Source organism: Syngnathoides biaculeatus, chromosome 8 (assembly GCF_019802595.1).
Source record: "Syngnathoides biaculeatus isolate LvHL_M chromosome 8, ASM1980259v1, whole genome shotgun sequence".
In the NCBI taxonomy this organism is placed as follows: Eukaryota; Metazoa; Chordata; class Actinopteri; order Syngnathiformes; family Syngnathidae; genus Syngnathoides; species Syngnathoides biaculeatus.
In genome coordinates this window covers 6,004,942-6,018,561 of record NC_084647.1, presented here as the reverse complement: position 1 = coordinate 6,018,561, position 13,620 = coordinate 6,004,942, and the positions used below count along the sequence as shown (strand labels likewise).

Below are 13,620 nucleotides of genomic sequence, written 5' to 3'. Positions count from 1 at the left end.
ATTCAAATCCTGGTGGCACTAATTTACTTCCATAGATGGGCTGCATTGCGGCTGCTGTACAACGTGAACTAAACCTGGGAAAATAGTTTGGAGCCATGTGTCAGCATAGGTTGCCTTTGGCGCAAGCGAAATCCCTCCATGTGAAACTTCTTCAGGGACACAAACGTGCGCGTTCCTCTTTGAAATGCGCAATGAGCAACACACTGGATAAGACACTTGGCATCAGTATATGATAAATGCCCCAAGATTACGCCGTGTGTGAAAAGTGCGTTAAACGCTGTGCACGTAAGCTACGCCTTCCCATATGGGCGCGGAATCAATAGTGTACAGGGGGGGAGAAAGTAGATGATGTAGAGGGATGAAGAGAGAGAGAGAGAATGCATGTGTGTGTGTGAGAGAGAGAGAGAGAGAGAGAGAGAGAGAGAGAGAGAGGGAGAGCGAGAGAGGGCGCGCATGTCCAGTTGCTGCATGCAGTCTTCTCTCTCCGAGCTCGCCAATCTTGCAACGACTTTCCTCACTCCTCCTTCCCGTAGCGCCGCTGTCATTCCACGTGAAGCGCGCGCGCGCGCACCTCTCCCACTCTCCCGAGCGGACCGCGCACGCAAGGAGCGGGGGGAAAAAGAAGCGCCGGGAGCCCGTCATGGAGTAGGAATACTCGCTCGGACAAAATATACCGGCGCACGGGGGGAAAACCTCGCGCTCTTCTGTTTGAGAAGTCAACCCCCACCCCACCCCGACCCGCCCCCACCCCCGTTCATCCGCGTCAATGCATCTCAACACTTTTTGAGGGGACCCAAGTGAAGAAACATGAGGATTAATATTTTCACTTGGCACTTTTTGGGCTTGTGTTCTCTCCTCTGGGGGCTGGCGACGGGAGCGTTCCCCAGCTCGGTGCAAATTGGTGAGCTTTTTAGCAATATTATTAATATTATTACTACGTACAGATGTGGATTCGGAAAGTCGAGAAGAAAAAGGGGTAATATATGCGTATATATATATATATATATATATGTGTGTGTGTGTGTGTGTGTGTACAGTGTATAATTTTTTTCAAGAAACTAAATCATGCCGTGGAAACATTCTGGTCAATTTTCTTGATTTTAACTCATTCATAATCAGCCTTCAAATGGATTCAAAGTGTTTGATTTTTGTCTGTTTGTAAATATTTCAAAAGCTTTTTCAGTCTTTATCTTTTTTTAAGACACTGCAGTATTCCCTCTCTCTCTCTCTCTCTCTCGATGTCTATGCCTCTCTCCCTCCCTTTTCAGCTCTCCCTCTTTTCCCCTCTTGTAAAAGAAAAACCTTCCTTTTCCAGCACTTTGACTGAAAAAAAAAACAAGTGATAAAGTTCGCAAAATAGAGCTCGCCCCCTGCAAACGAACCCACGTGCATGCGAGCTCGCAAGGCGCGCACGCGCCACAGGCACGCGGTCGAACGCGCGCTAATGAATTCACTGCATCACTCCTTGTGGGGGGCAGTCGGGAGGTCCTATAATGAGATTCATCTCCTTGAATCTGTCTAACGACAGCTGCCCATAAACTTAACACGCGATGTATATTTGCAAGCTGGGATCGACGCGCACGCAAACAGCGCAGAAATGTCCAGCGTTGGTCCGGAGCGTTCTCACGCAGTCCGGGGGCGGCGTAAAAAGGGCGGCCGGCGGATGATTATTGGGGGTCATAACTTACAGGGGACCTTTAACCACATTAGCGGATTACATGCTTCATGCTGCTCCGTCTAATGACTTTGTATTGAGTTGCCATTGCAATGCACGCCCACGCGTGTGGCATGTCTACAAACGCCAGTTCACGCTTGGATGGTGTCAGTGGGGGGGGGGGGGGTGTTTGAAATTCCTGTACACGTACAAGACCTTCCTGTTTGCCTAGCCGGTCGTTCACTTGGAGGTGTTGGATACAAACGTCTGCAGTGTAATTTCACAGAAGCGTTTGCTCCGCGTTGGATTTGGCAAAAATTTTCATTTGAGGGAACCGCAGTACAGTTCAGCACCTCCAAATCTGAGACTGTGGTCCTCAGTCGGAAAAGGTTGGTGTGAGATCCTGCCCCAAGTGGGGGGAGTTCGAGTATCTTGGGGTCTTGTTTAAGAGTGAGGGAAGAATGCAGCGGGGAGATCGACAGACGGATCGGTGCAGCGTCTGCAGTGATGCGAACTTTGTATCGGTTCGTGGTGGTGAAGAGGGAGCTACGGGTCGATCTACGTTCCTACCCTCACCTATGGGTCGTGACCGAAAGAACAAGATCCCGGACACAAGGGGTCGAAATGAGTTTCCTCCGCAGGGTGTCCTGGCTCTCCGGTAGAGATAGGATGAGAAGCTCGGTCATCCGCGACGGGCTCAGTGTCGAGTCGCTGCTCCTCCGCATTGAGAGGAGCCAGATGAGGTGGCTGGGGCATCTGATTCGGATGGCTCCCGGACGCCTCCCCGCTGAGGTGTTCCGGGCACATCCCACCGTAAAAAGACCCTAGGAATGTCCCAGGACATGCGGGAGAGACTATGTCTCTCGGCTGGCTTGGGAACGCCTCGGGATCTCTCCGGAAGAGTTGGAAGAAGTGGCTGGGGAAGGGGAAGTCTGGGTATCCCTGCTGAAGCTACTTCCCCCACGACCCGACCTGGAAAAGCGGTAGAAAATGGATGGATGGATGGATGGATGGATGGAATTGCAATACAGTGGAACCTCCATAGGCAAGTACATTTTTTTCTTATTTGCTGGTGTACCAGCCGTATATGTACATATCGTATTTCCTGTGAAAAGAAATCCCACGTTGGATCTTTCCCATCAGAGGGATAGGGGTCACGGGAACAAAAGGGAGGAGCAACAAGTACCACAGCATTACCGGAGCAAATGTCATGTCCAGTGATGACACGGCAACAATAATAATGATTTCGACAACCATTCAGAGGTTTGATGCCCGCTGAAACTTCTGATGGAGAACCTTTTCTTCTCATCTTATTCCCCGTGTTTTGGAATGAGTCACAGTAAGACAAAGAAAAAGCTAAGAGTCCTTTAATGCTGGGTGATGAGATTTTTTTGGGAAGTAGACAGACCATCCTCCATCTCAGTGAGGTTGACACTCACCCAACTGGAAAAAGTTCAAGACCTCCGGCATTGGCTGGTATCTCGGAATAAACCGAGAAATTGCGTGGCTGGCACTTGCCGGTGTGGTTTTTCCCAGAATCCTAAATTGTACAGATACGACTCAATGTACGTTTGATTTTCAAGGGTCCACTTCTACTCATCGCCGTCCAAAACTGACTACAATTCAAAAACGGAATATTTGCAAACACGGATAGTATCAACTCTACAATCATTCAAATCATTTCAAGTTGTCATATTTCTCGCCCGTCCGCAGATGTATTTTTCTGTGAACACGTGAACCGTCCCGTTTGAATGACGGCGCTTGATCGTCTTGCGCTAATTATCTGATACGCACATCGAAAGCATAGAGCGGGATGAACAACTCGTGTGACAAAGACGCACTGGCGCGCAAAGTAGATGGCACCTTGTCATAATAATGGCGCCGCTCATTATGCGCTGCCTCCCGACTCCTCCCTCGTCATCATTCCTCCTCCCCTCCCATCTCTATCACTCTTATACTGTGAAAAATGAAACTCAATCCCTTTGTTTCCAAACAGTTCGGCCCTTGAAGCACTGATTTAAATAATATACTCTGCGTTGAAAATACCATTGAGACATAATGATTTATGAATTATCAGTGGTGGTGGTTGAAGTAGCAATGTGAGGGGAAGCCATCATGGAATTTTCTAAAAATAAATAAATGAATATAGAATATAGAATAAGCCCTTCAAACAACTGCAAAATTGCCCACAAACAAATTAATTATAAAAGGGGAAATCTACCACTAAAGTACACGACATTCTAAAAAAAAAATTAAAAAAAACACTCGTATATTTTCAACAAACAAGTACTGTAATTTCCGCGGTGATGTGGCGAATTTTTGCATTTTTCTCAAGCGGAAAAGCTAAGAGTTAGACCGGTGGTATATATGTGCCGAGGAAGTGACTTTTACCGGTCTGGCTCTCTTAGCGCTGCGCTATCATGTTACTGCCGTGTCTCAGTGGTTTTTACCACTATGTTTTTTTTCTTTTTTTGTTTTTTAACTGGCCCTGTTAGCGCGGCATTAGCGTTAGCACAGCGCTAGCGTTAATGCACCTGGTTATAAGCCTCGGTACACGTTATAACTAGGCTTATAACCAGGTGCGCTCTGTAGGCCAGGAATTACAGTAATTGACTTTTTTTTAATAAAATCACAATAACTAACATTACTAGTTGAAAAGCTGGTGCATTTGTGTCTATTTCTCAAGAATAGACAGAACTGTTGACTAGCACGTCAACATTTTTAATATTAATGCAGCTAACAGATTGCTCGTCTGATATTCTTCAATCCCTTCCCTCGGAAAATGACAATTTTATCCGACTGTGCAGCACAGACGGAGATATAGAAAAAAATGCTACGTGTGCTGTGGCACCTACAGAGTAGGTACCGCAAAATCTGGAAATAAATAAATGAACCACCTTGTTTGTTATTATATAAACAAACAGTTATTACACTTTGCTCTTGAAATGGAAAAGATGGAATAGATGAAATTGGAAAGCAGTGCCCATTGCTACTGACGCAACCCCCAGAGAACTTTGTAAACATGTCAAAACGAGCTCAAATGTTCAAGGCGCAGGGCAGACAAAACAAGAAAACAAAACAGGGGAAAGGGGAAAAAGAAGGAGGAAAAGAGTAAAAGAACTGACGTATTGATTTGGGCGTTTCGCAGAGTGTACTGTTCAAATTGTAATTAGCTTCTGCGTGATTCGCCTTGACATGCTATGATAATGAGTAAATAACCAGGTTTATTTTTCTGTAGCAGGGACATGACATCGTCTTTATTTTAAAGATGACGTGACATTTTTATGCCATCAGGTAACCCACAGATACTCGATTTTTGAGACTCTTGTAAAAACCATTTGAGACAACGCGAGTTCCACAACAACACAACGAAAAAGGGACTCGACTTTCTTGAGAAAATATTAGAAAAAATAAAGGCATGCTCAGATGAGTTTGGCGCGAAAGAACTTGGCTGACCGGCCAAACACTTTCAAGAAGATTGTGAGTCAGGGCCTCTCAAGCTCACAAGTGTCCTTTTGAATGGAGTCAAATGTTTTGGCGAAAGAGATGAAAATCTTATGGCGCCGTAATTCCCGTCCAACAGAGCGCACCTGGTTATAAGCCTTACCAAGTACATTTGTAAAGGAATTTTGGTACATAGACATAAACTGCAGAAAAATTTGGTACATACATATGACGCAGCTGTGTAAAAGCCGCAAGTGCCCACATTGAAACCCACATTCAAACACGAGATATTTACAAGAAAGACGGAACACAGAAAGACTTAAACGCTAGTGCCGTGCTAAAGCTAGCACTGACGCTAGGACCGCGCTAATGCTAACAGGGCGGGTTAAAATAAAACCGGTAAACATCACTGAGACACGGCAGTAACACAGCAGCAACACGCTAACAAAGCGCTAACTCTAGCGCAGCGCTAGCGGGGCCGGTAAAAGTCACGCCCTCGGCACATATATTCCACCGGTCTCATTCTTACTTTTTCCGCTCGAGCCCCTCCTTGCGGCCGCTACAAAAAAAAAAAGCACAAATTAGCCGCATCACCGCATAAACCGCAGGGTTGAAAGCGTTTGGAAAAAGTCGCCGGAAATTTCGGTATACGCCTTGTTAATGCAATGGGCTGCTTTGCCATTACTTTTGTCCAGGAGTTTGGTTCTTTGAGTTGTTCTTCTGTCTTGTCTGCAAGATCCCACCATCCTACATCCGAGTCAGGAAGGGTGTTTGTTGATTCTGGCTTTCTGGTTGCATGTTTATTCTCCTATTGAATTTGTACTGACGACACAAGTCATATTTTATTCATTTTCACTTCATTAGCATAGTTTCTGGAGTTAGATTACAACGTCTCCGGCTTAGTTAATAAAAGGAGCTCCTCTGGGACTCCCCGCAAATTTGTAAAAGGTTTTTCTTTGCACGGAGCCTCTGTGATGTTCTGCTCTTCTTCTCCTCAAATCTTCCTTCGCCCTCATCAGCCTTTCCCCCTCCTTTTTAATTTGGATTTACACATTTGCATCGCGTGATTTTGTCTTATTTCTCCGGTCAGACGGGATTTTAAAAGGTCAACTGACACTTTGTATCCACGTCGCCATCTTTTTCTTTTTTTTTTTTTTTTTTTTGCGCTTGGCCTCTGCTCTCTCTCTTCCTTTACATGGCTGACTTTTGTGTGATCCTCCCTTCGTCTCTTACCTCCTCTGCAACTCTTTCTTTTTTCCTGATCTCCGAAAGGCTTATCATTTGTATTTTTTTCTTACCCTTACATCCCTTTCCTTTCTTTTTTTTCCCCATCAATGAAATATGTGGCATACCTATAGATGGATTTTGTTTTGTGTGTGTGTGTAGTGAAAGACAAATGTCTTTGTTTATTTTTTTGTTTTTTTGCAAATGGTAAGACCTTGGCTTTCTTCTCTCCAACTCTTTCCTTTTTTGCCGTCTCCCTTCCCTCCTTATCAATCTTTCTTGGCACACACGTGTCTCTTTCTCCTCTTCATTACCTTGTCCTTTGTCTCCCTCCCCAGGCGGCTTGTTCATTAGGAATACTGATCAGGAGTACACGGCGTTCCGACTCGCGATCTTCCTTCACAACACCAGCCCGAACGCTACGGAAGCCCCCTTCAACCTGGTGCCGCACGTTGACAACATCGAGACGGCCAACAGCTTTGCCGTCACCAATGCGTGTAAGTGCCTGCGCCGCGGGTGTCAAACTCGAGGCTCGGCGGCCAGATCCGGCCCGCCGCGTGATTTTATGCGGCCGGCGAAGGCAAATCACGTGTATCGACTTGCATGATTTTTGTTCAAATCTGTACCAAAATTGAAAATTGTCATATCGAAATTAACAACATTGAGATATTTCAAGCATTTTTGTGTTACCAAACGCCAACTTCTTCTTTTCCTTTCGGCTTGTCCCGTTAGGGGTCACAAAGTGTGTCATCTTTTTCCATCTAATCCTATCTCTTAACACCCACTGTCCTCATGTTCTCCCTCACAACATCCATCCAGCTTTTCTTTGCTCTTCCTCTCACTCTCTTCCCTGGTAGCTCCATCCTTATCGTCCTCCTACCAATTTACGCACTCTCTCGCCTGTGTATATATGTCTAAACCATCTAAGTCTGCTCTCTCTAACCTTGTCTCCAAAACATCCAACTTTGGCTGTCCCACGAATGAGCTCATTTCAAATCCTATCTGACCTGTGCGAGAACCTCACCATCTTCATTTCTGCCACCTCCAGTTCTGCTTCCTGTTGTCTCTTCACTTCCACCGTCTCACCACTGTTTTATAAACTTTGCCCTTCGTCCTGGCGGAGACTCTTCTGCCACATAACACACCAGACACCTTCCGCCAACTGTTCCACCCTGCTTGGACCCGTTTCTTCACTTCCTTACCACACTCAACTAAGTGAAAACCCGATTGGCCTGGATTTCTTATTCCAAAACGAGTTCATCGATTTCATGTACAAATAAGATGAGGCAGTGAGAGTTTTTTTTTTCTGGTTTTACAGTTACAACGGCCCTTTGAGGGAAAACGTAACAACAGTGCGGCCCACGACAAAAATGACTTTGACACCTCTGATCTACACTACGTGGCTTCTCTATAATCCTCCGTGTAATTGTTGATGAATAATGCTCAATATTTGAAACTTGGGTACTTTAAATTGTCTAACTGTTGCTGAGTGAATTACAAATCGGTTGGCATAGAGATTTTTTTGGGGGAGGTGGGGGAATTACATTTATTTAAGATGGCCGAGTAAGTCAACAGTGTATATGTAAACTTATAGTGTCATTTTTTTTTTAGGGGTTTTGTATTTTCCGCACTATAAACCGCACCTAAGAGCCTTCATATTTTCAAAAGCTGACAGTCCGCCTTATAGTCAGGTGCGTCTTATATATGAGAAAAGTTTCATAATAGGTCAATCATTGAAGGTATATTATAATGCGGTGCGCTTTATAGTGTGGAAAATACGGTAATTTTGCTTCCTGCTTGCCCCTAAAAGCAACTTCAAAATGACAGTTGAATCTCAATATACTTTTGATTTTTTTTTTTTTGTTGTTTTTTTAAATTGGATACTGCAGAAAGTTCACCATTATTCAGAATAGCCTAGTTTCACTGATTGTGCTCCACAAATTGTGCTTGGCAACAAGTGGCCCTGCAGAAGTCACCTAGATTTAAGTCTCTTGATATAAAATCTCGAGTATTTTTGTAATATGTGTGAATCCGAAAGGGGGGGGGGGGGGGGGACGGCAATTGTGAGTACAGTAGCCGACACAAATATTGGGTTCCCCGTTGGTCTTTCCTCTCAACCTCTTAAGTGCAACTACTCTAACTTGTATTACGGCTGTGCTCGTGTGGTCTTTGGTAAATAGCAAAGTTGTACAAAAACTACAGACTAAATTCCACAAAACTTTGGAGACAGGTGGAACATAAGCCAAAACAAAACAAAAAATAAATGAATGGATCGCATTTTGTTAGAAATCTGCAGCGAGGCAGAGTCCAGCATTGGGATGGTTCTTGCGTGATGACCATCGCTTTGACCTTGCCGTTATTTTTCATATATCCCGAGTGCAAACATCCATATTGTGTACCGTATTTTCCGCACTTTTAGGCGCGCCGCATTATAAGGCTCACCTTCAATGAATGGCGTATTTTAAAACTTTTTTTCATATATAAGGCGCACCGCATTATAGGGCACATAGAATTGACGCTACAGTAGAGGCTGTTGTTACATCATGCATCCAACAGATGGAGCTGCACTAAAGACTCAATTTTGATCCGTATATAAGGCGCACCGGATTATAAGGCGCACCGTCAGCTTTTGAGAACATGAAAGGCTTTTAGGTGCGCCTTATAGTGCGGAAAATACGGTACTCCTTTCAAGATCATTTTTTGTTATGCTATTGATAAAATATTGAATGTGCTATGACGTAATGCTATTTTGTCCCATGTGGATCGACGCTACGATTATAGCATCGCCAAAAACTGTGCCGATATACCAACATACAAGAAGTACATGCGTAACGGTAGAAAAATAACTCCTGTGTATTGATTTCCCCCCCTTCCTTGCGTGACACTAATCTTTTAATATCATCTTTTGACCGGGTGCTTTAAACAAAATCTCGACTCGGAGACGCAGTTCGGCGCGCTCGTACCGACGAGCCGACAATTTTTCGGGGTCAGGTCTGAGCTGATGAACTGTTTACTCTTGTGTGAATGTCACTTTCTCCGTGAAAGAAACGAACGCGCGGGTGCTGTTGTTTGACCGCGTTTGCAACATTTGTCTTCCCTTTACCGAGAAAAAAAAAAAGATATGAATATTGTGGTGGTGCAAATAATAGAAATAATAGAGGGTCATGTGTGATATTTATATTATACCTATATTGGATATTTTTGAAATTACAAAAGTGATGAAATGCAATTTTTAAGTGAGAATTTTCCAAAGTGAGGTATGAATGTAGAAATCCATCCTGCCCAATTATTTGACTCCATTTGTTGTTCGTGTCATGCTCACGACACGAATGTAAGAGGCCAGAAAACATTTTGAAAATGAATTTATTTCCTCTATCCCTCAAAGACGCCTCATCTACGATCGGCTCCCCGCGAGGACGCGTGGGCGGGGAAAGGAACACGGTGAATAAATATCAGATCGCATCCCATTGTATCATGAGTCGGAGCATGAATTGCATCGCCGTTGCATTAAATGAGCGTGAAGCGTTCCGGGAGAACAAAAATAAATCGAACGGGCATTTTACCGTCCATGTGTGCGCGGTACCACGACAGTTCATGCATAAAATAACGCAATAATCTATTTTCGTGTTATACTGCACTAACAATTGCATCTGCATTATTTCCTCAAGTGATGACTAACCGATAAGCAAATGAATAAACTGCAGAAACATTTTATTCGGTTCACGCAAACAGATATCTATGGCTGCCAAGAAAACGTGTTTTTTTTCTTCTCAATTTAATAAGCATATTTAATTTGAAAACAAATTGAGTTCTGCTGGCTTGTTTCGCTGTTTTTCATTTCTCCGCTCTGCTGAGGGGGCGTGAAAGATAACACTGAATAACACTGACACTGAATAACACTGAATATGTGAGGTCAGAATATTGAAATGTATGTAAGTCAGAGGAGAAATTGAAAAGTTAAAAGAATATGAATAATATTGTCGCGCTCTCCTTGCAAATGTATCTGCACGGACAAATTGATTTATTGCGACTTTTAAGAAGCAGGACTTTATATAATGATTAGTGTCAATTCTATAAAACTCAATGTCAATCTTGTACTTGTACACAGGGTTGAAAATGTCCCCTAAAGAGAAAGTCAGTCCTGCTTATCCACATCATCAAGCAAAATGAAAAGGATGCCCCTCTTCAATTCTCCAAAAATGCAATTTCCAGGCAGGCTTTAACAGAAAAATATGTGAAATATCACTCTAATGCGAAAACGTCACTCCCTGAGGCACAAGTATTTATTAGCACTGAGCAAAAGTGGATGAAAATGGTATTGAGTATTAAAAATAAATAAATAAAGCGAAATCGAACCAATATGACCTTTGACGTTTACCTCGAGCTTCTTAGAATTGGATCGCAAATAAAATCTAAAGTCATTGGGCACTTTATTTGGTACAGCTAAAGGATCGGGAACTCATCATTAAAGGGATTGCCATGTCGTGTCAGCAACACAACAACTTGCAGTCTGACTAAAGTTCGCCACTCGCCGAGCCATGCGACTGACAACCGATTTCAGTTTTTCTACACAATCGGTTTCTGTTTTTCTACTCGCCGGCACACGGGATCGCAACGAAGCCGACTGCAGCCAATAAAAAGGCACATGAGCCTTCACTCCATGCTAAGAAAAAAAAATATATACATTTATGTGTTTGAAGAGAGCAAGAGACAAAAGATCCACCACGCTAGGGATCGCAAAAAAACGCTTACTTTCATAATCGGTTTTAACTGAACACCTGTAGCAAAAAAACGATTAACCGATTTTAAAATCGGTACCATTGCGGCGTTTACATAATTCACCCGCGGGACCTCGAGTTAGTGTGCGGGGTTCCGCACGGACTGTTAATCCGAGTGACGAGTTCACAGAGTTCCCGCCGTTATGCGAGTAGTGTTTTGATGTCTGCCAATAAAACAAGTTTTGTTCCTGTGTCCGACACTCCGCCTCCGACTCCTTTTCTCCGGCGCTACACCATCGATCGTTAATTTACTCCGCGTTCATGGGGTAGTTGTATTGTATACAATATTGACAAACAAGCTTGTTGAATGCGGCTTTCAACAACGCACTCGTGTAAGTTACATTTTTGATCTTTTTTTTGTAAAAATGTTTTAATGTTAACATTCTTGAAAAAAAGTGGAAATGACATTGAAAAAATAGCGCAATGTGGAATACCGGAACTGGAAGAAATTAGTGGAAATTTTAACCGATTTCGAAAGTCCGATTATGGTTTCGGTAGAAAACCGGTTATAACCGATTAATTGTAACCGTTTGCGATCCCTACACCACGCACTCCCAAGCAATAAAAGTACAATGTATAAATTACTATTACCGTAATTCCCGGCCTACAGAACGCACCTGGTTATAAGCCTCACCCGGTACGTTTGTAAAGGAAATACCATTTGGTACATACTTGGGCCGCAGCTGTGTAAAAGCTGTAAGTACCCACATTGAAACATGAGACATTTACAAAGACGGTACACAGAGAGTTTAACGCTAGCGCCACCGCGCTAATGCTAACACTGCGCTAACAGGGCCGGTAAAAAAAAAACATACTGGTAAAAACCACTGAGACACGGCAGTATCACCCGAGCACAGCAGGGCCGGACCGGTAAAAGTCACTTCCTCAGCACATATATACCACCAGTCTCTCGTACATTTTCCGCTCGACTGCCCCCTTGCGGCCGTTAGAAAAAAATGCACAAATTCGCCGCATCGCCGCATAAACCGCAGGGTTGAAAGCGTGTGGAAAAAAGTCGCGGCTTATAGGCCGTAAATTACGGTACTTGTTTAACAACGGTACTACTCTTCATTTCTAATAAGGTACCCGCATGTGAAAAAGCAAAACTTGTGGCCAAAATGTACTTTAGCAGTCGGTACATACCATGGTGAATGCATTCAAGGGAATTCCCCTTTTTAAAATACCAACACTACCGCTTTAATTAGTCACCCACATGCTCTTGAGCAAGGCACTTTTTCCTTGACTATTGCTCTATCTATGCACGCTTTCATAAAAGTGATAAAGTACGACATCAAAAGCCTAGACAAGCTCTTTGTTCAGGGCGTCCATACCCAACTGGATCATTCAACCGCATCGCGCAATATGGCGCGGACATCCCGAGTATCACCAGTGGGAAATATTGATACGTGGCAGGGTATGATCACCTTGTTGCAGATTCAATGGAAACTCATCAGATCGGGCGCCACGTAACAATCTGGTATTGACGAGCAACGGGGAGCTTGTGGGAATTGTACTATCAATTTCTTTTGCTCAACAGAGAGAGAGCAGCTTTAGTCGAAGCCCTTCTTCTATTTCAAATCCAGGTCTAACGAGTTCTTAGTAGCTTCTTCATCACTTTTGTATCATTTCCAACCAGGATGTTCAGTCTCCCCTTTGACCTCTACAACTAATAAGTCATATTTTTCCAGGCGAAGCGCTGCTCACTGGAGGGATTACTTACTTACTTTATTTATTTAAGACCAGTTCTGCAGGAATAATTAGCCTCTTGCTAGGGAGTATGCTGCAGCCTACTTGCGGCAGTGAAAAAAATAATAATAATAATTTCAACTCATAGAGGGAGCAGATCACCGTGTGTACTCATGACCAACCACAAATACCGTAATTTCCGCCCTACAGAGCGCACCTAATTATAAGCCTCACCCAGTACATTTGTAAAGGAAAAACATAAGCCGCACCTGTGTATAAGCCGCAAGTGCCCACATAGAAACACGAGATATTTAAGACTGTATAGTTTTTTCAGTTTTCAAAGTTTTAATACCTTAGCTTAGCATAGCAACAACAGGCACGGTAATAAATAAATAAATAAATACATCACTGAGACACGGCAGTAACAGAGCAGCAACACGTGAGCGTGGCGCTAACAGGGCTGTTTAAAAAAAAAAAAACATACCTGTAAAAATCACTGAGACACGGCAGTAACACAGCAGCAACACACGCTAGCGCAGCGCTAACAGAGCCCGTTAAAAAAAAAAACATACTGTAAAAGTCACTTCCTCGGCACATAAATTCCACCGGTCTCTCTTTTACCTTTTCTGCTCGAGTGCCCCCTTGCGGCTGTTAGAAAAAATGCACAAATTAGCCACATCATCACATATGACGCAGGGTTGAAAGCGTGTGAAAAATGTCGCGTCTTATAGGGCGGAAATTACGGGACTCGCCTACCGCCACGTGACCAATTCAGCACGGTGCCGTTTTGCAAAGCTAATGCTATTAGCCGATGCTAATTTGAGTATTCAAGGA

General features: G+C 43.6%; 1 protein-coding gene and 1 long non-coding RNA gene across 3 annotated transcripts in view; one reads left to right on the top strand and one right to left on the bottom strand.

Moving 5' to 3' along the window:
- Positions 1-13,620, bottom strand: part of LOC133504504 (uncharacterized) — a 179,173-nt gene that overhangs the window by 55,887 nt on the left and 109,666 nt on the right. The gene's annotated exons all lie outside the window — the stretch shown is intronic.
- gria4a (glutamate receptor, ionotropic, AMPA 4a) overlaps positions 808-13,620 on the top strand; it is a 115,624-nt gene continuing 102,811 nt past the window's right edge. For both annotated transcript variants that reach the window (XM_061826797.1, XM_061826796.1), the window contains exons 1-2: positions 808-901; positions 6,661-6,819. In XM_061826797.1, coding sequence (XP_061682781.1) covers positions 808-901; positions 6,661-6,819 — 253 coding nt within the window. The remainder of the gene's footprint in view (positions 902-6,660; positions 6,820-13,620) is intronic.